Source organism: Chenopodium album, chromosome 2, assembly GCF_948465745.1.
Source record: "Chenopodium album chromosome 2, dcCheAlbu1.1, whole genome shotgun sequence".
Taxonomy (NCBI): domain Eukaryota; kingdom Viridiplantae; phylum Streptophyta; class Magnoliopsida; order Caryophyllales; family Amaranthaceae; genus Chenopodium; species Chenopodium album.
The window spans coordinates 7044163-7071643 of NC_137835.1; the positions used below are offsets into that span (position 1 = coordinate 7044163).

General features: G+C 37.8%; 3 protein-coding genes across 3 annotated transcripts in view; 1 reads left to right on the plus strand and 2 right to left on the minus strand.

Annotated features, from left to right (window-relative positions):
• The window catches only part of LOC145581464 (uncharacterized), a 74485-nt gene that overhangs the window by 31366 nt on the left and 15638 nt on the right, over window positions 1-27481 (plus strand). The window lies entirely within an intron of this gene.
• On the minus strand, window positions 14947-16335 carry LOC145581446 (uncharacterized). The gene is made up of 2 exons (XM_081638452.1): window positions 15851-16335; window positions 14947-15123 (listed from the first exon to the last, which is right to left on the minus strand). The coding sequence occupies exons 1-2, from the start codon at window positions 16287-16289 to the stop codon at window positions 15014-15016; spliced, it is 549 nt and encodes a 182-aa protein (XP_081494578.1). The 5' UTR covers window positions 16290-16335; the 3' UTR covers window positions 14947-15013.
• On the minus strand, window positions 17570-25461 carry LOC145567591 (uncharacterized). Its single transcript, XM_081626907.1, has 2 exons — window positions 25152-25461; window positions 17570-17724 (listed from the first exon to the last, which is right to left on the minus strand). Exons 1-2 carry the CDS (start codon window positions 25459-25461, stop codon window positions 17570-17572), a joined length of 465 nt encoding a protein of 154 aa, XP_081483033.1.

Genomic DNA, 27481 nt, shown 5'->3' on the forward strand with positions numbered 1-27481 from the left:
TTTATTTGTAAGTAATTAAAAAAAACTCAAAAAAAATTAAAGTTTTTGTAACTGATTAAGAATATTAAAAAGATTTTATGCATAATTTTAAGAAAAAAAATGTATAAGATCAGCTTTTGAAGGGCTTTGAACCGGATTGGACCAAAAACTGAAAAAAATTCATTTTTGACACATCGATAACCAATCCAAATTAGGGTTGGTCCAGTTCATTTTTTCTTATTCAGTCTAAATAGGTTTTTAAACACCCTTGACTGTAATGACTTTTTATGTATGTTGAATTTATTGAAAACTCCCCTTTTAAAAAAAAAAATGTCATTTGAAAACATGCAATAAATTATTAATAGTCAAATGTGCAATGACAACTAAAAATGAATTTAGTCCGTCAAGTGTTAGCCATATGAAATACAAGTTTATCATGTGTTAGTATATGCCATTGGAGGTTGACTACATATAACTCTTTGGATCAATTTCTTGTGTGCAACCCGTAAACTAACTCGCCTTTTCTAAAAGTTTGTGTTAATATCTATACGAGGGTAAATGGACTGGGTAAATGGACTTGGTAATGATGACGAACCAAGTATATAAAATTATAAATTGACCTTGAATGAAATGTTGTTTGTAAAATAACACTCGCTAAAATGCATGGATATAGAATGGTAGTGTGGTACTGGCATATCCAAAGAAATTAAATAAAATTATAAGAAAAATAAATAAAGTACATGCATTACTTTTATTTATAAGGATGTCCAAACATTTTATTCATGTACAGGGTAGTGCACTCAAAGTAAAAAATAAAAAATAAGAAGAAAAAATATAATATAATACAATGTATAACAGTATATAATTCATTGATGTCTGATAACTGATAAGAACCAAGAAGCTACAAAATGATACTTCATAGCGGTTTTGTTGGAAGCACCTGTTCATCTCAAGAATCATCACCTACGATTATATTATTACACTTTAATCTTGTTAAAAAAATGAAAAAGCTAATTAACAAACAATAAAACACACTTAAGTAAATCAAGAATAATCTAGATTACCTGAAGGTGGCATCATAGGAGCTGCGGCGGTTGGGCTTTGAACTTCACCTTCAATTTCGAATTAATATTATGCACATTTAGCGAAAAAAAAAGCCCAGCCCCCCTTCCCCACAACCACTACCAGCCCCTACCAGCAGCCGACGCCGACGATCACCTCCATCCCGGTCGGTTTCCCCTCCCTTTACCCCAACACCACCCATTTCCCCCATTACCCCCATCGGAAATTGCCCCCTCCCCACACCTGAATCGACACCCTACCCTCCCTTTGACCTATTTTCGCTCCCCCCCCACCTCAACGGGATCCACCCCGACAATCCAACAAATATTCCCCTTTCCCCTATCAGAAACTGCTCCTCCCCTTGTCCCCCTTGTCCGCCACCTGAATCGACCCCCTCCCTGTTTCCTACCCAGAAACAACACCTTTAAACCCTAAACTTAACCCACAAAACCACCCTGATCGAACGAGTTTGGGTATCGTTTAATTAGGTGGTTTTCGGGTTGGGGGTTGGGTTTAGAGACGGGAATGGGGAAAGGGAGGGGATAGGATCGTCGGCAACGGGGGAGGAAGTAATCGTCGGTTGACGGGCCACTGGTAGGGGGAGAGGGAGCTGGCAGTGGCAAGGGTGGTGGTTGGGCCTTTTTTTATTTTTTTTAATTTTTTTCTACGTTTTTCGTTTGTTTTATTTATTTATTTGATATTATTATTTATTGTAATTTATTTTAATTTTATTTCACCAATCACAGGTCGTCACGTGTATGGTAACTTGTTATAACAAGGTATATAACCGGTTGGGATTAATTTAAGCAGATTGAGTATAAAGGTCAGATTATTTTTAGCGGACGTTCCAAAGGTGAGACTATTTCAGACAATTTTTTCATTTATTCAAATATAAGTTAAAGTAATTTTGTTAGTTGATGGAGGGGAGGACCAATATTCTTAACACATACAACAATAATTGAAGTTCAAAAAATTGAGAAACAATAATTCAAATACAATTACAATTAAAATGTTACAATTTATTATTTATAAAGAGATCGATATATAATCCAACGCGCACTCAATAAGCAATCTTCATAATTGAAGAAAAAAATTGAAGAATATAGTTAAGTCCGTATTACATACGAAGAGTAATATAGAAGGACATGGAAGAGATGAAAGAATTTAATTTGCATGCAAATGTCCTTAAGACGACGTGAAAGTTGTGCTGACGATGAATAAGAGTGAGAGTAGCAAAGCCCATCCAATCTTCTGTCCAGAAGCACCTGTAAAAATAACAATAATATAATTATTATAGGTACATATCCATTAATTACTTATTCTAAAAACCAACGCAACATAAAATGTAACTCTGCGTAAAAGAAAGATGAAGGCATGAAGCTAACAAACACATAACAATTAACAAATTCAATATGCGTCATAGCTAACCATGTCAGGAGAGTCTCTCGATTCACATTATGTTATAACTTTAGTTGTTGGTAGGATTAATGAAAGAAATTGTATAAACAAATATTTTTAGAAGTATTATATATATAAGTACACTATTTTTAAAAGTTGAAAAAAAAAAAAAAAAAAAAAAAAGACAATTAGCGTCAATAATGGCACAGGAGATGGTATAATTATCCAAACACTATTCATAAGAGTTAACTCAAACTTTTAAAAAGGTAGGTATGTAGACAGAATATTATGTTGACAAAATGAAAAAAAAAAAAAAAAGCATGCAAATAATAACATACATACCTGAGCACAAAGCAGTAAGAGGACTAGTGACATTGCAGATAGACAAAACTTGATTGAAGGTTGAAACATGCGAGTTATCATAATCAACAATGATATCAGCACCGCGACAGAAACACTGTTTATCATCCTTCACTTGTTGCTGGATGACCGAACAACAAAGTACGTGACTCGCATTGAACGTTGGCTCAGTTAGGTCCAACAATGATGTTTCGTTGAAGGTGGCGTTTACACACCGTACTATCTTATCCCAGCAAGGTAGCGTCTTGGCAAGCATACCAGAATCGGGTGCTGGTGCTGATGCCGCTGTGGTTGTTAATGGTATCGACAAGCACATCATTCCTAGAACCATTACTAGCCCTATTTCTATGTATAGTTTTCCACCTGCCATTTTTTTGCTTTAGTTGTATGGGATTTTCTTTTAATGGATTTCGATTTTAATCAGTTGTTGCTTCTATCTATAAAATGTATGAAACTAAAAGTCATTTATAGTAACCCAAAGAGAATTAATCAATGGAAATAATATGGTTTTATATAATTCTAGTACTATAAACTATTCGTTTGTTTAATTAATCCGTAAGTAGAAGATTAGGACTAGCTAGTATAATTTTCTTCTTGTGATTTAATTGTGCCACCACGATCGAATATGTTTGGAGTATTTTTCTTTTTTGAAAATTTCCTCATAAGAGTATTGTTTTGTATTAACCGAAAATTCTAGTATTAATTATTTTTGTAAGAAAATGATAAGGTAATAAAATTGATAATTTATAAATATAGCTGGTTGCATTATTTGCTTGATATACTTAAAATCTGAAATTTTCTTCTTGTAAAATTAAAGTTTAACACGATAGACTTTTTGAAATTTTTTGAGGATTTGTATTTTAATGATATTTTCAAAATTTCAGAATTCAGCTCAGAATTACTGTTATTTTCATTCCTGTTAGGATTAGTGTGGAGATGCATTAATATTTGGAGGCATAAGGAAGAATCAATGGTAAGCATGATAGAGGAAGTTCGACCGAACCCTCCATTGGCATTACCGAGGTTCGGTCGAACCTCAAGACAGAAACTTTTGCGTTTTTAGCAAAAGTGGAGGAGTGGTCGAACCACTACATGTTCGGCCGAACCACCCTGAGTTCGACCGAACCCTGGGTTGGTTCGGCCGAACCTCTTTGCGACCTTGTTTTGCGGTGCGATTTCAGCCCGTGTTACTTGATTAATTGCTAGCCCTTGGATTGCCGTTTATTACCTAGACTATATATAGTTTTGTTTTACTTCTTCTCCAAGCATTCACAAACTTTAAACACTAAGAGAGGGTTTATGAGAGGTTTTGTGAGGAGCATTGGAATTCTATACAATTCATGCTTGTAATCTTGATTCATTCATCATCAATACTACTCCATAGTGCAAGGTGGGTTTTTTCTCCCGGTTCTCGGGTTTTCCCACGGTAACTTTGTCTCCCTTTTATTTGCTTTAATTTCTTCATGGTTGTTCTTAGTTCTTGTGCTTGCATGTTCTTCATTGTTGTGGGTTGATTGCAATTAGTTTGAGCCCTTAATCCTTTCAATTGGTATCAGAGCCAAAATTGAATCTTTGGTGTTTTAGTGATTTTGGGTTGTGTTAAACTTGAATTTGTGATTGAGTTACAAAGTTTGGGTCTTTAGGTATTCAAAGATTGAATCTAGGGTGTCACGTTGCATTCTTTGTTGTTGAAAACCTATTGTGAACTTTGTGTGTTTGATATGCAATGGAGGAAGGCAAGTTAAAAATTGAGAAGTTTGATGGGAAGGACTTTGAGTTTTGGAAGATGCAAATGGAGGACTATTTGTATCAAAAGAACCTATTGTTGCCTCTTTCGAGTAAACCATCGGGTATGAAGGAAGAAGAGTGGAAAATATTGGATAGACAAGCTCTTGGAGTGATTAGGTTGACATTGGCAAAGAGTGTTGCTTACAATGTCAAAGATGTGACAACGACGGTCGGTGTGATCAAAGCATTGACCAATATGTATGAGAAACCATCGGCTATGAACAAGGTGTTCTTGATGCGTCGTTTGTTTGAAATTGAGATGAATGATGGTGGTTCCGCCCCGGAACACATAAATGAATTCAATTCGATAATTTCTCAACTAGCTTCGGTTGAGATAAAATTTAATGATGAAGTGAAGGCCTTGATTTTGTTGTCATCGTTGCCTAGGAGTTGGGATACCTTTGTAGCCGACATTAGCAACTCCTCCGGGAATACGAAGTTGAAATGTGATGATGTGAGGGACTTAATCTTGAGTGAGAGCTTGAGAAGGAAGAACTCGGGTGAGTCATCGGGTGGTGCATATTCTAGCGAAGGTAGGGGACGTGGAAGACAACAAATTAAAGAGGTGCGCAAAAGGGAAGATCGAAGTCTAGAGGGAGGAGTAAATCGAAAGGAAAGGTGAACATTGTGTGTTGGGGTTGTGGTGTGAAGGGACATACTAAGAGGGATTGTCCTAATCCCAAGAAGAAGGGTGGTTCAAACCACAAGAACCACGATGATGCTAGTTCATCGGTTAGCTTGGCATCAAGTGATGAACTTGGTGATGCATTGATCTTGAGCGTTGATAGTCCCATTAAGTCTTGGATCCTTGATTCAGGAGCTTCATTTCATTCTTCTCCATGTAAGGAGATTTTCCAAAACTTCAAGAGTGGTAAGTTTGGAAAGATGTACCTTACGGATGATGAACCGTTGGATATTGTGGGGAAGGGAGATGTTATGATCAAGACTTCAAGTGGGAGCTCATGGAAGCTTGAAGATGTTAGGTACATACCTAAGCTAAGGAAGAATTTGATTTCGGTGGGTCAACTAGACTCAAGCGGTTTTAGAACCATGTTTGGTGAAGGTACTTGGAAGGTGTCAAAGGGAGCTATGGTGGTGGCTCGGGGCACGAAGACCGGCACTTTGTACACTACCTTAGGGTGTACAAGCATGATTGCTACAACCGCAAATGATGAGACTAAGCTTTGGCATACTCGGCTTGGTCACATGAGTGAGAAAGGGATGAAATTGCTAGCTTCAAAGGGTAAGTTGTCGGGTTTGAAATCAATCGACATGCAATTTTGTGAGACATGTGTTTTTGGGAAGCAAAAGAAGGTGTACTGTTTTTCACAAAAACCAAATGGTCCTTGAAGAAGGAGAAGCTAGAACTTGTGCACACGAATGTTTGGGGCCCATACCCCATCAAGTCCCTTGGTGGTTCTCACTATTTTGTCACTTTCATTGATGATTCAACCCGGAAAGTATGGGTATATTTCATGAAGCACAAGTCGGAAGTGAATGAGAAGTTCAAGACTTGGAAGGCGGAGGTTGAAAATATTTTGGGCAAGAAGATTAAGGCAATAAAGTTCGACAATGGAGGAGAGTATGAGTTGGAAGCTTACAAAAACATTTGTAAGGAGCATGGCATTGTTTTGGAGAGGACCATTCCCGGTAAACCTCGCCAAAACGGGGTAGCGGAGCGGATGAATAGGACTTTACTTGAGAGGGCAAGGTGTATGAGGTTGTTTGCGGGCCTCCCAAAATGTTTTTGGGCGGATGCCGTTAGTACCGCGGCTTACTTGATAAACCGTGGACCTTCGGTGCCCTTGGATTTCAAGATACCGGAGGAGAAGTGGAGTGGTAAGGAGGTGTCCTACACTCACTTGAAGACCTTTGGTTGTGTGGCCTATTTGCAATCCGAGAAGAGAGATAAGCTAGACCCAAAGGCCATCAAATGTTACTTCATCGGGTATGGATGTGAGAAATACGGTTATAGATTGTGGGATCCTAAGAATCGAAAGATTGTTAGGCATTGTGACATCACTTTTGATGAGAGTTCTTTGTATAAGGACAACTTTGGTGGAAAATCCGTGGAGAGAGAATCAATAGGAGATGAGTGGAAATATGTTGAGCTAGATGGTGAAGTTAAAAGTGGCAAGGAGGTTGAACAAGTAGAAGTTGAGGTGCCAATTCAACAAGCATCTCCTCAACATGGTGCTCACGTCCCGGTGGATTCGGATTCTAGTGATTCGGATGATGATGATCATTTCGAGACGGATGAACGAGTAGTTATGGGTGAGCCCGTTGTGGTTCAAGGAGAGCTTTCTACACCACCAACGGTGAGAAGATCATCAAGACCAATCAAGCCACCTAACCGATATTCTCCATCCTTGCATTATTTGTTGTTGACGGATTCCGGTGAACCGGAATGTTATCAAGAGGCAATGGGCATGGGTGACTCGTTGAAGTGGGAGCAAGCAATGGAAGATGAGATGTCTTCATTGGAGAAGAACAACACTTGGGTGTTGGTAGAATTGCCTAAGGGCAAGAGAGCACTTTTGTGCAAGTGGATATTTCGAAAAAAAGAAGAACCGGATGGTACAATTCGGTACAAGGCAAGACTTGTGGTGAAAGGTTTTTCACAAAAGGAGGGCATTGATTATCATGAGATATTTGCTCCGGTTGTGAAGTTGACCACTATAAGAATCTTGTTGGCTATAGTGGTTTCGGAGAACTTATTTCTTGAGCAAATGGATGTAAAAACCGCGTTTTTATATGGTGATTTGGAGGAGGAAATCTACATGAAGCAACCGGAAGGGTTTCAAGTTCCGGGTCAAGAGAACTTGGTGTGCAAACTCAAACGGAGTCTATATGGGTTGAAACAAGATCCGAGACAATGGTACAAGAAGTTTGACAATTTCATGCTAGGCAATGGTTTCGTGAGAGCGGAAGGTGATCATTGTTGCTACTTTCAAAGGTATGACAATGGCTATATCTATTTACTTTTGTATGTTGATGATATGTTGATTGCGGGAACTAGTATGCAAATTGTCAATGGCTTGAAAAAGAAGTTGTCTAGAAGATTTGAGATGAAAGACTTGGGTGAGGCCAAGCAAATACTTGGCATGAGAATTTCTAGAGATAGCTCAACAGGTGTGTTGAAGTTATCTCAAGAGGAGTATATCAAGAAGGTGCTAAAAAGATTTAACATGATGGATGCTAAGCCTCGAAGCTCACCTCTTTCAAGTGAGCTCAAGTTGACAAAGGAGGATTGCCCAAAGACAAGGGAAGAGAAGGATAAAATGGCCATTGTTCCTTATGCTTCGGTCGTTGGTAGTATGACGTATGCTATGATTTGCACGAGGCCCGATATTGCTCACGCAGTGGGAGTTGTGAGTAGGTTCATGTCAAATCTGGGTGAGAGACATTGGGAAGCCGTGAAGTGGCTATTGAGGTATTTGTTGGGTACTTCAATTATGGCTCTTTGCTTTGGAAGAAATGGAGTTGTTTTGGAAGGTTTTGTTGATGCCGATTTTGGTGGATGTTATGATTCAAGCAAAAGCACTTCGGGGTATGTGTACACTATTGGTGGTACGACCATTATTTGGATGAGCAAGCTCCAAAAGTGTGTCTCTATGTCTACGACGGAAGCCGAGTATGTGGCTATGTCGGAAGCGGGAAAAGAGATGGAATGGTTGAAGGGTTTTCTTGAGGAAATGGGCATGAAACAAGATGTTTGTGCGTTGTATAGTGATAGCCAAAGTGAGGTTCAATTGGCTAAGAATCCTATGTTTCATTATCGCACTAAACACATCAAGAGACGCTATCACTACACTAGGAGTTTGGTGAAGGATGGCATGATGTGTTTGAGGAAGATTGCCGGTTGTAGACACCCATTTGTGTCTCCCCAAAACCAAACCCAGTGATGAGTACCTTTCACGTCGAATCGTAATCGAATGAAACGAAAGTGTGGAAAGGTCTAGTGTTGCGGAAAGTTTTATTTCTTTTCTCTTCTCTCTGTTTTTGAAAACTTTATTTTGAGAAAACAGCCAATCCAGTTTGGTTGGTCCATGATATGGGTCCAATAGTGGTGTAGTTGGATGGGGTTTGCAAAGACCTTTCCAACGATATATTATAAGCCCAATTCCGATGAATATTGAGGAATTTATGGCCAATTTACTGAACTGGGCCCGGTTTGAGCTTTAAGTACGGCCCAATGATCTAGGGGAGGGCCTAATATGATTTATCATTCCTAATGTATTTAGGAATGGTTTTGGTCTTCTAGAACATTCTAGAAGGTCTTATCATTCTTAATTCAATTAGGATTCTTCAGAGTTTTAATTAGATCAAATAGCATTTTCGATTGAAATTATATTATTTTATCTTCCAGTACGGCAAGTTTATCAGTTTTTCGAAAACGCGTTGAAATCCAAATTGGCGTCCAACCCCAGGCCTTGGCGCCTGGAATCAGGATTGGCGCCAGACGCCAGCATTGGCGCCTGGCGCTAGCCATTTGTCCTGGCGCCAATGAGCCAGGGCTGGCGCCAAGGTGTTTTTGTGGTCTTCAGACTCTGTTTGGATAAATTATCTTTTTTGGATGATTTTCTCTATAAATATCGTATCAAAACTCCGGTTTCAGAGAGGAAGATTCACAGATTGTCCATATTCATTCATCTACAATTATCGTTCATCAATTTTCAATAACATTCATGCATTCTTTCTTCTTTGCTTTTTAATACAAAATTCCGCATTCGCAAGATCTTGATACACCTAGCCATATTCGAAGTTGCCTTCGCCCTAGACGTGAAAGGTTTTAATTTCTGAGGGTTTGGTCCCAAATCTCTCTTTCAATTATTTAATTTGATTGTTTTATTTATTATTTTCCTTGAAGTTACTAACGTGTGTATTTTGTAATTAGAAAGAGGTACGAGGCATCCAAGTAAGTACTTTAATTGATTAATTGATTTATGATGTAGAAATCATGCTTAGATTGTTATTTTGATTCCTAGTATCATGTCTAGGGTAACTTTAATATCAAGTATGATTAAAAGTACGATGCTTCCTATATTCTTCCTAATATTAATACATGTTAGTATCATGTTAGGGCTAAAGATTTGATTTTTAATGCTTAGTAACATGCTAGGGTTTGTTATTAATCTTGTTAGTATCATGCCTAGGATCTTGCTATGCTTTAACATGATTATGATTATGATTATTATGATTATGATTGATATTATTATTATTATTATAATTATTATTCATGATCATGACTATTTTTATGTTGCTTGATATGTATCATATTTTATATTGTTATTGCTTGATCACCTTTTATTGCATGTTAAAGGGAATTGGTACTTGCAATCACGCTTAATAAGATAATTAATAATCTTGTTAGGGTTAATTGTGATTATAATTCAAGTGATCGCCAATAATAGTTTATCTGTGCATTAAATTCAACCAACATAGATTAAACAGGTTTAGGGTTAAACCTATTGATTGTATGTTAATCAGAAAGCGTACATGAATACGAGCAGAATAAAGTAAAGGTCTATTATTAGGGCAGGTTCAATCTCTTTTAGGTTGGATTTGTACCATCATCCCCGAACCCTTATTTGGTTCATGACCTTATGGAGTTGACGATCTCTTGGATTGTTAAGGGGTGTAACCTTCATCCTATGAACGGTTTACAAGTTCCTTAAAAACTTGTTGGCGACTCTTTTGCTCTATCTTCTTCCCTTTTGGACGCCACCGTACTTTAGTGTATGATCACAGTGGGGTTCAAGCTAGTGGGATTTTAAAGGCTTGAAATTATTCCCTACACCGGTTCAAAGAATCTGGCGGATATGCTCACTAAGGTTGTTTCTAGTGACAAATTGAGGTTGTGTAGGACCTCAATTGAACTCCATCATTAACTTGATGGAGTGTTGCGCTATGGTGAAAAAATTGCTTTGACGAATATGTTGAGTGCTCTTGAGGAAGAAGTGTATATATATATATATATTTGGATGTCTATGGTGATTGCATTATTGATCCTATCTCCAAGTGGGAGATTGTTAGGATTAGTGTGGAGATGCATCAATATTTGGAGGCATAAGGAAGAATCAATGGTAAGCATGATAGAGGAAGTTCGACCGAACCCTCCATTGGCATTACCGAGGTTCGGTCGAACCTCAAGACAGAAACTTTTGCGTTTTTAGCAAAAGTGGAGGAGTGGTCGAACCACTACATGTTCGGCCAAACCACCCTGAGTTCGACCGAACCCTGGGTTGGTTCGGCCGAACCTCTTTGCGACCCTGTTTTGCGGTGCGATTTCAGCCCGTGTTACTTGATTAATTGCTAGCCCTTGGATTGCCGTTTATTACCTAGACTATATATAGTTTTGTTTTACTTCTTCTCCAAGCATTCACAAACTTTAAACACTAAGAGAGGGTTTATGAGAGGTTTTGTGAGGAGCATTGGAATTTTATACAATTCATGCTTATAATCTTGATTCATTCATCATCAATACTACTCCATAGTGCAAGGTGGGTTTTTTCTCCCGGTTCTCGGGTTTTCCCACGGTAACTTTGTCTCCCTTTTATTTGCTTTAATTTCTTCATGGTTGTTCTTAGTTCTTGTGCTTGCATGTTCTTCATTGTTGTGGGTTGATTGCAATTAGTTTGAGCCCTTAATCCTTTCAATTCCAACATGGACTATAGTTGATTTTCATATCAGCTTGGTCAATGGTTCCTAGAATGAAAAAAAAAGGGTATGTGGCGATCTTCATAAATCATTCAAATTTGTTGATAAGGTTAAGAATGGCGCAATATGATGGTTAGTTTTGAACATATGACCAGGCCTTATAGTCTTATTGATTGCCCTCAATTTTAATTGAATTGATATTTGCATTTTCTATATTCAGAATCAATATATGTCCTTATAGCTAGGTGCATATACTATACTTCGTATTAAATTATTAATCACATATATTGATAGTTAAGTGTTAAGACTTAGGAGTACGTGAATTAGTACAAGGGAAAAAAGGACAATTGGTACACATCACTCAATTCTTATACATATTCTCTATTATACGAATTACTTTGTACTAAATATAATTTTTTATACTACATCCGTTTTTTATTATGTGCAACAAAAGAAAAGTTTATATCTCACAAACAATTTCTCTTTGTTGCACATAATAACAAACGGAGGTAGGATAATAATTAAAATTACCCCGTATCATTATAAAAAAAGTTTCCACCCTCAAATGTAGGCATGTACTGAGTACCATACAGAGTATGTACGACTAATGCGAGTATTTATAACATGTGATGCCCGAATATTCCTTGTTGAAGCCTAATTACCAATGTGTGATGAGTTGGCATCGACTGATTGAGACTCATACCAAGTAATTTTAAAATAAAAGTTGAACATACTAGTCAAAAATTAATAGTAATGATAATATACTAGTATAAGATTAAGAAAAATATATGCATGTTATATATAACCCTAACGACTTTGCATCCTATCTTAAGATTACGATATTTAATGAATATCATGCCAATGTGTCACATATGTTTTGCTGTCATAATACATACTTCTTATGTATTATTACTATTCAAAATTAATAAACTAAAGAAGAACTATTGCTTTGATTGAATGGTTTATGTTATTGGTGCTTTAAAAGTCTAAAGACTAGAGGTACCAAAGTCCCTGTTGGAATACTTGGACCAGGCTCAATTATGAGATAAAGGTCTATTCTACTCACTTTATTTCAATTAACTTATTTTATGAAAGATAATAAGTTTAAATAAATTTAATTTAGGAAAAAAAAGTCGTAATTAATTCTAGTAGGAGATGATAAGGTTATCTAAGTTTGATGATTAAAAAAAAAATTATCATAATGCCTAATGTGTTCTAATAAGTTCAATAAATTTAGATAAATATAACGCACCTAATATGAAGGACTAATAAATCATAAATATCCTTGTAAGTCAAAAGAATTTTTTTTTAAAAAAAAAAATAGGAAATTTTGACTTTTGCTACCTGTCAAACAGGTCGAATCCACTTTTGCTACCCATCAAAACTTTTATTTTATTTTACTACCTAACATATGCCCTTTTTTTAAATTCCATTAAGTTTTTTTTTTTTTTTAAATAATTATAAATTAAAAATAAAAAAAACAAAAAAACAAAAAAATAAACCACCCACCCCTGCCACCCCTCCCCTCAACTGCCGCCCCTTCCCTCCCCCATGCCGGTGGCCGGTGCCCAGAGATTCGGCCGGCGCCGGCGCGAACCCACCCCCCTCCCTTTCCCCCACCCCTACGCTGCCAACCGAACCCACCCCCCTTCCCTTTCCCCGTTCTCGCAACCAAATCAGCCACCACGCGCAGCTCCTCTCCAAATACCAGCCCACAATCGCAACCCCTGCAGCCACCTCCTCACTCAACCCGCACAAAATCAATTCCCAACCACCGATACTCAAACCACCAATCGCTTCCACCCACATTATCAATTCCCGAAATCAGAGCAAATCGCAGATCCATCGAACCTCGTCTAGAAATCAATTTAAGTTTGCCAAAAAAAGTTGCGGTGTGGTGGTTTAGGGGTTAGGGTGGCCGAAAAGCTAAGGTTAAGGCGGGTCGATTCGTTAGGGTTTGGAGCAAAGTGTTGCAGAAGAGTGGTGGTAGTGGTGGTGGTTGCGGCGATTCGGATCTTTGATTGTGGTTTCGGTGTGGTGGCTAGGGTCGGGGCAGCAGGGGAAAAGGGAGGGGGTTGGGTTGCGTTTGTGGGGGAAAAGGGGTGGGATGGGTTCGCCGGTTGCCGGTCGGGGGAGGGAGCTGGGTGGCTAACGGGAGGGGGCAAGGTTGGTTTCTTGGGTGGTTGATTTAATTTTGGTGGCTGACAGGGAGGCTTGTACGGTGGCAAAGAAGGGAGTGGTGGCCGGAAGGTGGTAATGAAGGTGGTAACGGAATTATAAACGGATTCCGTTCAGTGGTAGCAAAATTTAAAAAAAGGGCATATGTTAGCCTGTTAGGTAGTAAAATAAAATAAAAGTTTTGATGGGTAGCAAAAGTGGATTCGACCTGTTTGACAGATAGGAAAAGTCAAAATTTCCAAAAAAAATACAATGTATAGTACTTAATTAAATCGTCCACTATAAGTTCATGCACAAGCAAGACCATTGTGGACAACCAATAAGAAACTTGTTTGATGGAGATGATGACCTTGAGATTTTGAGGTCACAAACTCGAGTCCCTTGCAAACAAATACTTAAATAATTATTTCAGAAACTTTATATTACTACTTTGGATGACCTTTTCATTTGATAGTTAGTAATAAATTGTGGTGCAAATGGCTATTAGAAACTTGTATAATTTGATAACCAGCTTTGTAGCATAGATGTTCCTCAACTCCTTTTGTATGCCTAAACTTAGTTTTTGAAACTTGCGATGAAATTGCATAGGATGTATTTTTGGGCTATCCTATGGGAAGCTAAACAAACGTTTTTACTGGTTACGTTTTATTAAGTTCCCTCTTTTTCCTCAAAAAAAAAAAAAAAAAAAAAAAAGGCACTGGTATAATTTAGTATGGAAAGCAACTTATAATCTCCACATAAGACCACAATCTCATCACCCAATCATTTGTTTTCTTCATGTTTTTCCATTACCATTCATTACCACTTGCAAAGTGGTATTGGTGGAAATCGAAACTCGTGAAAAAAAAAAAAAAATAGCTATATGTATTTGAAAGTCATCTTGAAAGATAACGGTAATGAACAACTTTTTTTCCCCCAATTTACCTACTTATTTATTCAATTTTCATTATATAATCATTGTTTATGATTGGTTATCAAATGAGACGTTAGTATATACATGTCTAAAAAGACAATTTACAATTTACTAAAGCATCAATTCATTATAATGATAATGAAATATATATATATATATATATATATATATATATATATATATACTCCTTTCGTCGCTAAAAGAACAACCCTTTTGGCCAAATTTTAGTCCCAAAATGTTCATCATATTTATTTTAAATTACTTTCCAATTTACACTAATATTTAAGCAAAATTAGTTTTCCCATGTAAATTTTGCTTTTTTCATTTAATTTTTTTACTTTCTCTCTTTATTTGCAAATCGATCCCATATAAATTTATCTTTTCAATGTACTTTTATTTGCTTTCTCATACACTTGCATTTTCATTTATGTTTCTTAATACCCGTAAAAGCTCCCCAAAAAAGTCATTCATTTAGGGACGGGGAGAGTATGTATATTTCATTTGTTTCTTGTAAATGCATGCAACATATTATTCCAATGGAAAAAATATCTCTCATTATTTCAAATTTTGATCCCTTATACAATTATAAATCAACAACACAATCGACAAACGAAAAATAGTGATACATTCCAAAAGTCCAAATTACAATATAATACTGTGTTATGATATCCCTAATTAAGACATGATCATCGTCCAAACAAAAAGTGCGCCGGGAATCAATCCAATAACTGATATAATCTTATTGGCACCATTTTCGGACATGTTCCCCACCTCACTCTCAGAATCTGCATGGGAATGAAAGAATGGAGATTTCAAATTAATATAAGTAAATAACATATATAATTGTTAAAAGGTCAACATATACGAGTTCTACTGTACATTTGTACAATAATGTAGTATGACAGACTGCTGTAGTAAAATACGTAGTAATTTTAGTTGTTTGCATTAGTTGCCCTTTTTGGCTAGCTAGCTAAGGCCCTATTCACTTCACCTTAAAAAATAATGTGAAGTAAAAATAATTTTACTTCTAGTACGTAAAAATTAGTTTAGTTCGGTATAAATAATTTCAGTTCAGCAATAATAATTTCAATGCAGTAAAATTCAGTATCTCTAAAGTAGAAATATAATAGAAAATCAGTCAAAATAATTTCAGTTCAGTAAAAATATCTAAAGTTCATCAAAAATAATTTCAGTTCAGTAAAAATAAGGTGAAGTGAACGGAGTCTAACTCTTGTGGATCACACTATACAAATAACTCGCCGCATACAATAACAATTAGTAAAATTAACATTTGATTGTTTATACTACCTCCGTTAAATGTTATATATATATATACAACTTTAGAATATTTTATATCTCACAAATAATACTATAAAGTTGCACATAACATTTAATGGAGGTAGTGTATCATGTTTGTTTCGTGAAAAAAATAAAGATAAAGGTAACGAATAATATAAGTATAAAAAATATGTACAAGAGATAAAGAGAGAGAGAGAAAATTCATACACATACCATGGCACAATTTGGCGAAAGTGGTGTCAATACTACAATCAGCAAAAATCTTGTTATATTCAAGCTCGATTTGGGAGAAAGGAGGAATGGCGGGTGGTTTGTAAGTAACATTAAGAGTAGTAGACATATTTTTAAGGTCAGCAGTAAGATCACGAGTAAGATTCTTATAAAGACCCTCAATAGTACAAAAACATGTTGCATTGGCTACTCCAGTTTCGATCACTGAACAACACTTTGAGTAGTCTAGCTTGGTAGTTGGATCTGTTACGTGCGCATTTTCTTTAGCCACGCATTTTCCTATATTCGCTAAGCACTCTGGTTGTTCTGGTAAGCCTGGCAAAGAAGGGGTAGGACTAACCATTTCTTGCGCGAACAAGGGCATTATTGTCATTGACAAACATACTATTCCGACTATCAACATGACATTGTTAATACCCATTTTTGTGAAAGAGTTTCAGATTTTGTGTAGAAAATGTACGTACACAAAGATGATGATCAAAATGTTGATTTATAGTAGCTTGATAAGGATTAATTAATGGATTAATATGGTTATTAGTCAAATACAAGTATATTTTTATTATATCATTAGGATGGATGATTAAGCCGTTAGGTACGTAAGTATAATGGTGCTCACGATTGAAGATGATTAGTTATTGATTAGCACGATTGAAGGAAGATGTTAGGGGTGTTTGAGCTGTTTTAGCTTACAAACTTGTAATTTCCAACTAAGACTTAAGGGGCTGAAAGCTACCTGTTAATAGAAAATTAATTAATACTTGATGCTGCTTCAAAAAAAAAAAAAAAATCTTGATGCTATCCATTCAACGGGCCTCATTTGTATAACTAGCCCATGGATCAAGCTAGGTGCACCTGTTTTGGTCAATTAATCTATTTATAAGAGGATAACATAGTCCAATTTGCTATTCAATAGGCCCAATAAAATGCCCCATTAAAATGGCCCATTTAGCACCCATGCTGTTCTGCCCAATGCCTAGTTGCCTACAAGGCTACAACAGAGTATGCACCTAGAGTATTAGTCCATTGTTACAAAATACTTTTTGATATCTGTTTTGGTGTTTAGAGAGTCATTACAAGCGCAGGTAATTAAAACCGATACAAGGATCACTTAAAAGCGAGAGAGAAAATCAAATCTCATGACCCATCTCTTACTCCTATACCTTTATTTTGATAATTTATTTAATAGAAATGCTGTTTTTTTTTTTTTTTTTGACAAGAGAAATATTGGTTAGCAAAGTAAGCTTTAGCATTATGATTAGCATAATTATATGCGAATTTATCACTAACTAGTATTTTGGCTCACGCAATGCCTTGGACTATTACATATAAATTGCAATTGTACGTTTTATACACAACTCAATATTTTATTAAATACTGTACTTTTTTGCGTATTTGAAATAAAGTGTTGGCAACTAGCCATTTACTTAATACATTTTTATACAAAGCTTATTAGTATATAACTATAATAATAATAATAAAGTTTAGATATAGACATACATCCATTAGAAAAACCCATCAAGGGGAAGCAACACCCATACTATTAATTAAAGTATTAGTCTATTAGCATCACTCAGACACTCACCACAACATTTTTTTTTTTAAAAAAAAAAAAACTTTTATAAAAAAATCATAATCATAGCAAATAATATACTCCGTATATTTTGTACTTGTACATAAATTTGATTTTGTGAAAAAACTTGATTAAAATATAATCATTATTCCAGCAAAAAGTGCGGCTGAGGCAGAAACTAATCCAACTAGTAATCCAACGTTGGTAGCACTGTTTTTCACCATTTCTGTATCTGGCGGCTTCCCCGCCTCACTAGAATTACTCCCACTCCCGGATTTATTCACATCTGTATCAGGAACAACATTACATTATACTGGTAATATATTGTTACACCACATACGAGTACAATTGTACTAGATAGATGTGTACTCGTTCATTGTGTGAGTTGTTTGCACAATGCTTGACATTCGAATGCTGAAGTCCTTGAAGAGCTTCCTACTTGAAATTTGTCTAAGATGATACACCGACCACTCCTAATAAGATCATACGAAGTAATTTACTTCGTTCTAAATTTTGCTTAAACTGATGATTGAATTGAAGCATATACTATATCATGCCCTTTCACATGATAATAACATATTGGGTTTGAAACGTGAATGCAACATGGGTTTCACAATATACAATGCTTAATATTTCACTAGAGGGCTGGATGAGGATTGAACATGTGACATTCTTGTCACGACTGCTCTTATACCATACTAAAGGAATACCTCAATGCAACCAAAAACTTAACTTGATATATATAATGCCAAAAAATGAGTTATTGTTAGAGATATCGGAAAATATATATCGGAAAATATATGTGTGATATATTTTCCGTAGATATATCATTTAAGAGAATAATATATTTAATTAGGATATTTATGTTAAGATATTATTTTGAGAATATATCTTTAGGGTTTATGGTTAGACGTATATCTTTTAGGAAGATTGTTTCCTATCTTATGAGCTTAGGTTTTGTATAAATACTCAAGCCATTGATGAATAATGTTAGAATATATGTTTCATATATTCTATATTTGTATATATTTTGTACATATCTCCTAATTTGTTAAGGAGATTATCTTGCTAATATTCTGCCCATATTCTAGCTAATGAATTCCTAGTTTCTAGGCGTAGATTATTCTTTGTACATTGTATATAATCTGTCGTTCATAATGAGAAAGGCAACACATTGAATTCTTTCATGGTATCAGCCTATTTTCGATCCAAATTCCCTAACAAACACCTATCTTCCCCAATCTTTTTCTTCTTCTTCCGCTGCACTTTCTAATGGCCGAATCCCCTAAGTTTCATCCTGCTCTAACAATCACCAATGTCAAGTCCCTAATCCCTATCACATTGGATGCGGAGCACGGTATGTATCACTCTTGGGCGGCTTTATTCAAGATTCTTGTTAGGGTTCATGATTTGCATCACCACATCATACCTCCTACGGAGGAGAAGGAGATTGCTGCCTATGCCGCATCCAAAGCTGCAGACCCAGCCTTGTGGAAACGTCTCGATGCCGCAGTACTTCAGTGGATTTATGGGACTATCTCCACGGATCTCCTTCATGCTATCTTGCTTAAAGACGACACCGCTCAAGGGGCTTGGTGATAGGCCTTCGTCGAGCCTACCAAAGATAAAGTCCTATCTTGGTCTCACTAGCTAATAGCAAGGGTAAGAAAGGGTCGAACCCAAGAGAGGCGTTGAATCAACCACCGAAATACTACCGCATAAATAAGCTAAATGAAGTCGAAATTGGTTTGGTTTTATGTAACAAGTGCTAGTTCAAGTTAACTAAAGCTAGGGGGAGATTAACAATATTTAGAGAGTTCTAGGGCTTGGGATATACCACTCAATTTCGTCACAAATCACAATTAGCAAGTAGCAAACAATGGTAATTAAAGGGGATAATATAGGGGAAGTCATCTAAAGCACCCAACTACTCTCTCAAGCTAAAGGGATTACTCGAATTATGAAAACAACCTACTCTCGTGGTTACAAAGCATAAAACAAGTATTAAAGCATAATCACGATGACAAAAACATTCCCTTGACTGGAAATTCCTATTCTCATGGTATTTCAAGTCAATTAAGCATAAGGGAGCTAACTCAAGTTCATCTCTCGATCCTTCGTTGAGAAAGCTTAGATAATAGTTCTAGCAATGGCCATATACAAGAACTAAGCAATTAAACCACTTAAGCTCAACTAATTAACACCCAACAATTACCAAATTAACACATGCAACAAGTAATTAGTGACTACATTGAGGGTTTTACCCAAACCCTAGAAAATTAGACTACTCACAATCCATGTAGATTAAAGCAATTAAGGATTTCAAGTAACTCATGAACAAGAATTAACCAAAGATTAAGCTAAATAACAATCTAAGCATACAAGAATTAAGCAAGATGATTAACAATCAAAGCAATTAAAATGGAAGAGAAGAGTGAGAAAATGTTACTAGAAGCTTCAACTTGAATATCAATGGTGGAACTTGTCTTCTACAATGATTGAGAATCAAATTTCCAAGCTAATAATTATAATCTAGCTAATGATTTGAGAATATTTGTGTTTCTACAATTGCAAACTAAGAGGAGGCACTAAAAACTTAGATGCCGTACAAATGAGCTTCCAAGGTTATTTATAAAGACCCCCAAATAAAAAGGACGGAGAAAACAAGAGTCGGGCACGGCTACAGGTCAGCACGGATGTGCTGAGGTTGGCACGGACGTGCAGCTATACCTGCACGGACGTGCTGAGATTGGCACGGGCGTGCACCTGGGAGGCAGAAGGTACTGTTTTGGCTGAGCAACCTGCACGGACGTGCAGGATCATGCACGGACGTGCTGAGTTTTGCACGGAGGTGCAGGCCTTGAAAGCAGTAGGCAGTAGCTTCTGGTCGTGCTGGAACACTTCTGCACGGACGTGCCATACTTTGCACGTCCGTGCAGACTCTCTAAGGCCTTTATCTTCACTTTTCTTCGGTTTTGCTCCATTGTTTCGGCTTCTAACCTCGGTTTATCATCCAAATGCCTCAAATGGTCACCTTTGAACCTAAAAACCCAACAAAAACACTAACAACCCGTGAAGCAAGGGATACACAAAAGTTGAACAAGAATAGAGTAAAAGTGAACCAAAATGCCAATATACCAAGTAAACAAGGTTCGAAATCACTCTAAAATCGTATCAAATAACAAGTTATCACTTGGGCTCGTCTCGAATCTATGTTTCAGGATAACAAGGCTTCTCGGGCTACTCATCTTGAAGAGGAACTTGCTGACCTTGATTTCGGGAATTTCTCGTCAATTGATAGCTATTGTAATCACATCAAATCATTGGCCGATCGTCTTGCCGATGTTGATGCTCCTATCTCCAACAGCAGATTGGTTCTAAAGCTCACGGTCGGGCTGCCTGAGGCCTATGCTGGAACAGTGGACATTATTCAAAACCAAGAACCTTTGCCTTCGTTTGAGAGTTGTCGATCGAGACTCAAACTTGCAGAGCGAACTATCAAAAACCGCTTGGCAAAAGAGGGAAATTCCGCCACCCAATCTGCCCTCGTCGCGAGCTCCGGCAACCACCATGGCTCGGACTCCGGCACCTTTGCTTCTTCACGTTCGACCTCCAAGGGAAACAAGCCAAAGAAGTCGAACTCCAAGTCTTCTGGGAAAAGCAAGAATGGAAATGCGCAAGTGGCCCAACAGCAATCTAGGCTTGTGCCATTTAATTGGCAGCAACAGCCATGGGCCGGATGGGCACCTTGGATGGCTCAGTGGCCCAATCCGCCACCATACCCCTACCTTGCTGCTTCTTGGGCCCCTAGAACCGGTGCTGCTTCAAATGCTGGGCCACGTCCTACTGGGCCTGGACTCTTAGGCTCACGTCCACAAGCGTACACTGCAGCAGCTCCATTCAATGCCACATCTTCATGCAGTAGCTACACGCCTACGGACATCGAAGCAGCAATGAATGCTCTATCCCATTCTCAGTCGGATGGAAATTTCTACATGGACACCGGCGCTACATCTCACATGACTTCGGACCAAGGTATTTTTTCTTCTTATTTCAATTCGAGCATTAAAAATAATAACATTGTTGTGGGTAGTGGACATCTAGTTCCAATTGTTGGTCGCGGTAGTACTATTTTGCCTCGCCCTTACCCCCCTTTTCACTTGAACAATGTGTTACATGCTCCAAAATTGATTAAGAATTAAATATCTGTTCGCAAATTCACAAAAGATAATTCAGTTTCCGTTGAATTTGATCCCCTTGGTTTTTCCGTTAATGACTTACAGACGGGAGCCAGACTAGTGAGATGTGACAGTAACGGTGACCTTTATCCTCTATTCTCCATCAATCAAGCCACTCCTCACATCAATAATTCAGCTTTTACTGCTATTTCGTCCGATATTTGGCATAACCGATTAGGACATCCAGGTGATGCTGTTTTTAGGGCTCTTAGGAGTAAAAATCTTATTGATTGCAATAAGGCTTGTAAAACTTTTTGTTCCTCTTGTCCTCTTGGGAAACTTTCTAAGTTACCGTTTTATGATTCTATGTCGCAAACTGCTTCTCCTTTTGATATTATTCACAGTGATCTTTGGACTTCACCTGTAATGAGTACATTTGGCCATTGTTATTATGTTCTTTTTCTTGATGATTACAGTAAATTCTTGTGGACGTTTCCTGTTGCTAAAAAATCTCGAGTCAAACACTTGTTTCAGTCCTTTCATAGTCTAATTCGTACACAATTTACTTGTAATATCAAGACTTTTCAATGTGACAATGGCACGGAATATGTTAATGGGACTTTAAAAGATCAGAGTTCTTTAATAACCATGGCATGCTTTATCGTCTTTCTTGTCCCCATACATCACCTCAAAATGGAAAAGCCGAACGCCACATAAAATCCATAAACAATATAATCCGGACCTTGCTTGCTCGTGCGTCTTTTCCACTCTCTTTTTGGCATCACGCATTAGAAATGGCCACATATCTCCTTAACATTCTACCAACCAAAGTTCTAGGATTTAAGTCTCCAACTCAAATTCTATACCAATGTGATCCCATATACTCGGAATTACGTGTCTTTGGTTGCCTATGTTTCCCTCTCTTCCCATCCACTTCTATTCACAAATTGCAAAAAAGGTCCACTCCTTGTGTCTATCTTGGTCCCGCCTCAAATCATAGAGGGTCAAAATGCTTTGACATGTCTAGTGGAAAAATTATTATTTGTCGTCATGTGAAATTTGTTGAAACCGAATTCCCTTTTGCTAAGCTTCACTCTCCTCACAAAGATGACTATAATTTTCTGGATTATAATCCTCCTTTTCACCACCTGCACAACCAAAGCATGACTCCTCCCACTTCAGCGCACCAAACTGACCCAATCTCTCCTCTACGGCCCGTGGCGTCAACAGACCCCCCACAGCCCAACTCCTCTGCTAGGCCTACTCTCTCTAGCCCATCCACTTCTCATCACTCTCCTGCTGGGCCTCCCTTATCAGGCCCGTGTACTACCCCCGGTACTGTTACATTGCACGAACCCATTCAGCAGCTCAATTCGCTCTCACCTTCACCTCTGCAAACTGGGCCAGCTCACCGCCAAGCCCACCATCCCTCCCCAGACCGCCCTACACCCATTACCACTCAGCAGCCCAATACTAACTCCCATAAAATGACAACAAGAGCTAAAAATGGCATCATCCAACCAAATTCGAAATATTTTTATAATTTGTCGACCATGACTACCACTACCATATCTCCCTTTCCTAAAGACCCAGTTAGTGCTATTCGTGACCCTAATTGGAAAGAAGCAATGTTAGATGAATTTAATGCTCTTATTGCTAATAAAACATGGGAATTGGTACCGAGGCCACCGGATGTCAATGTAATCCGGTCTATGTGGATTTTTCGCCATAAACGAAAATCTGATGGTTCTTTTGAAAGGTATAAAGCCCGTCTTGTAGGTGATGGCAAAACACAGCAGTAGGGTGTTGATTGTGATGAGACTTTTAGTCTGGTTGTCAAACCGGCTACTATTCGTACTGTTCTTAGCATTGCTCTTTCCAAATCTTGGCCTATTCACCAGTTAGATGTCAAGAATGCTTTTTTACATGGTTATCTCAATGAAACAGTTTATATGCATCAGCCCATGGGTTTCCGCGACAAAATTCGCCCTGATCATGTGTGTTTACTGAAGAAATCTCTCTATGGCCTTAAACAAGCTCCCCGGGTCTGGTATCAGCGTTTTGCAGATTTTGTTGCCACTATTGGTTTTTCTCACAGTAAATCTGATAATTCTTTGTTTATCTACAGTCAGGGCTCGGATATGGCATATATTTTGTTGTATGTTGATGATATTATTCTTACAGCTTCATCAGATCGTTTGAAAAAGCACTTTATGACTCTTTTGGGTGCCGAGTTTTCTATGAAGGACTTGGGACCTCTAAGCTTCTTTTTGGGAATTGCTATATCTCGCAATGCTAATGGTATGTTCTTATCCCAGAAACAGTACGCCACAGACATCATTGAAAGAGCTGGTATGGCCAATTGCAGCTCTTGCCCGACTCCTGTTGACACCAAACCAAAACTCAGTGCTTCGAAAGATTCACCTTATGAGGATCCCACCAAGTACCGCAGTTTGGCCGGTGCCTTACAGTATCTCACTTTTACTAGACCTGACATCTCTTATGCAGTTCAACAGGTTTGTCTACATATGCATGATCATAGGAACGAGCATATGAGTGCTCTCAAACGCATCCTGCGCTATTTGCAGGGTACTCTCTCTTATGGTCTACACTTGTATAAATCCTCTATCACTAAGCTCATTTCTTATACTGATGCTGATTGGGGAGGATGCCTGGATACTAGACGTTCTACTTCCGGCTATTATGTTTTTCTAGGTGACAACTTAATATCTTGGTCGTCCAAAAGACAACCAACTTTGTCACGTTCCAGTGCTGAGGCTGAGTATCGCGGAGTAGCTAATGTTGTTTCTGATTCTTGTTGGATCCGCAATTTATTGCTTGAACTACATTTTCCTATTCATAAGGCTACTCTGGTTTATTGTGACAATATGAGTGCCATTTATTTATCAGGGAATCCGGTACAACATCAGCGTACCAAACATATCGAGATGGACATTCATTTTGTCAGGGAGAAGGTTGCTAAGGGCGAGGTGCGAGTTTTACATGTTCCCTCCCGTTATCAGATCGCAGATATTTTTACGAAGGGCCTACCTCGTATTCTATTTGAAGATTTTCGAGACAGTCTCAGCGTTCGTGTTCCTCCCGTTTCGACTGCGGGGGTATGTTAGAATATATGTTTCATATATTCTATATTTGTATATATTTTGTACATATCTCCTAATTTGTTAAGGAGATTATCTTGCTAATATTCTGCCATATTATAGCTAATCAGTTCCTAGTTTCTAGGCGTAGATTATTCTTTGTACATTGTATATAATCTGTCGTTCATAATGAGAAAGGCAACACATTGAATTCTTTCAAATAATAATCAAGTCATTCTATTCTATTTCTCTCTAATTTGTCAGTTATATATAATCTCTTGGGCTTAACATGAGTATGTGACATTTTTGTCATGAAAACTTAAACTGATGGTTGAGGTCCAGGATTGGTTTATAATCTCTTGGGCTTAACATGAGCATGCGATTTTCTATTGGAGAACAAAAGAAGGAAACAAGGAGAAATGAAGGCAACTTACCCTTGCACAATTTATCAAAATTGGAGCCAAGCTTACAATCCTTGAGAGACCTATTAACAATAACGTCTTCGGTACTACAAAAGCATGGTAAATCAGCAGCCATTTGTGCTTTGATCTCCGGACAACACCAGTCGAAGCTTGTAAGTGGTTGTAGCCGTAATGCCCCCGAAATGCATTCGTACATCTTTTGCCAGCAGACTGGTTCATCCTTCGAATTCACTGATGAGGGCATTATTGTCATTAGCAGCATTACAATTCCATCCATTACTATCACTCTCATTTCTTTGTTCAATCTCTCACTCAAAACCATGTTGAACACGTAATAATGCACGTACTTGTTTTACGTTCTTATTACGACGTATTTTATTTTATTTATTTTTGACAGGATTTATTTACGCAACGTACTCCTTAAAACTTGTTATTAAGAGATGAAAACAAGCCTATTTATAGGAACCTAAATTCCTAAATAAATTTATAAATGCGTATAAAAAATGGGATAGAAATGTTGAGATTATAATATTTTGAACCATTTGTGTATATAAATATGCAATAAATCTTAAAGTCAATGTATGTTACGGAGTAAAACTTTCTTCTTATAATTGGTTAGTATATATATGCTGCCCACGATCGAAGATGTTGAGAGTATTTCTTTTGCAATTGTATTTATCATAATTTCCCACTAGGCATACAATAAATTATGTATAATTTCTTGAACCAACATAAATAATAAAGGGAAATGAATATAAAAAATGAATACAAAAACTTTAATGTATATTATCGAAATATTTACTAAATTGAAAATTAAAGATACGTATTTAAAGTGAAAGTTGTGTGTTAGGAAAGTATTCCTTGCTATTCTCATTTCCTTCCCGTGTATAAATACAAAGTATTCTAGGTAATAGAAATCTAGGGAACAATATACAAACTAGGGAAATGCTATACAATCATTAATGTGATAGCCTAGGAATAATATATACATTGTATCTAGTACACCCCCATAGTCGTAGCGGGAGGTAATCGAACGCTGAGACTATCACGAAAGTCTTTGAATAAAATTTGAGGCAGTCCCTTAGTGAAAATGTCAGCCACTTGATATCGAGAGGGGATGTGCAGCACTCGAACTTGTCCTCGAGTGACTTTTTCACGAACGAAGTGGATATCCATCTCAATGTGTTTAGTGCGTTGGTGTTGAACCGGATTGCCGGTGAGATATACCGCACTTACATTGTCACAATAGACTACGGTGGCTTTCTTGACGGGGCAACGAAGCTCAAGAAGGAGATTGCGTAGCCAGCAGGACTCGGCCACCACGTTGCCACTCCACGATATTCGGCTTCGGCACTTGATCGAGACAAGGTGGGCTGCCTTTTTGCCGACCAAGAAATTAAGTTGTCGCCTAGAAAAATGCAATAGCCGGAGGTGGAGCGTCTCGTGTCCGGGCACCCACCCCAGTCAGCGTCGGTGTAGGATAGTAACCCCGAGAGAGAGGATGGATATAAATGTAGACCTAGATTCAAAGTACCTTGTATGTATCGTAAAATGTGGTGAAGCGCTTGCATATGTTCCTTGCGAGGGTCATGCATGAAGAGGCACACTTGTTGACTGCATATGAGATATCGGGGCGGGTAAATGTTAAATATTGTAGAGCACCGGCCAAGCTTCGATATAGAGTAGGGTCCTCTGTTGGTGGACCGCAAGTAGCACTTAATTTAGCTTTGGTGTCGACAGGGGTGGATGATGGTTTGCATGAAGACATGTTAGCTCTAGCTATGATGTCCATAGCATATGCTTGTTGTGATAGAAATATGCCATTGCTATGGTGTGTGACCGAAATCCCAAGGAAGAAGCTAAGTATGCCAAGGTCCTTCATTGCGAACTCCGAATTTAATTTGGACATTATAGACTTGCGGAGAGTGTCGGAAGATGCGGTGAGGACGATGTCATCAACATAGAGAAGGATGTAGGCAACTTGTTTTCCATGACAATATATGAAGAGAGAGTGGTCGGACTTGCTATGTATGAACCCAAGAGTTGACACAAATGTAGCAAATCGGTGGTACCATGCCCGAGGAGCTTGCTTGAGCCCGTAGAGAGCCTTTTTGAGGAGGCAAATATGACCCGGTTTATTTTTGTCACGAAAACCGGGTGGTTGATGCATGTATACAGTCTCTTCAATATCACCATTCAAGAATGCATTTTTAACGTCCATTTGATGGATGGACCATGCTTTAGATAAAGCAATGCTAAGAACGGTGCGAATGGTTGCCGGTTTGACCACCGGGCTAAAATTTTCATCACAGTCAACTCCAACCTGTTGGTTCCTGCCATTG

What these genes read in the sequence shown, in the direction of transcription:
- LOC145581446 (XM_081638452.1), bottom strand. Translation starts at nt 16,289, where the DNA reads ATGGGTATTAACAATGTCATGTTGATAGTCGGAATAGTATGTTTGTCA. An exon ending in TTTCGCCAAATTGTGCCATG is followed by an intron (nt 15,124 to 15,850) that starts GTATGTGTATGA and finishes ATTCCCATGCAG; the next exon opens with ATTCTGAGAGTGAGGTGGGG.
- LOC145567591 (XM_081626907.1), bottom strand. Translation starts at nt 25,461, where the DNA reads ATGGTTTTGAGTGAGAGATTGAACAAAGAAATGAGAGTGATAGTAATG. An exon ending in TTTTGATAAATTGTGCAAGG is followed by an intron (nt 17,725 to 25,151) that starts GTAAGTTGCCTT and finishes TTCCTGATACAG; the next exon opens with ATGTGAATAAATCCGGGAGT.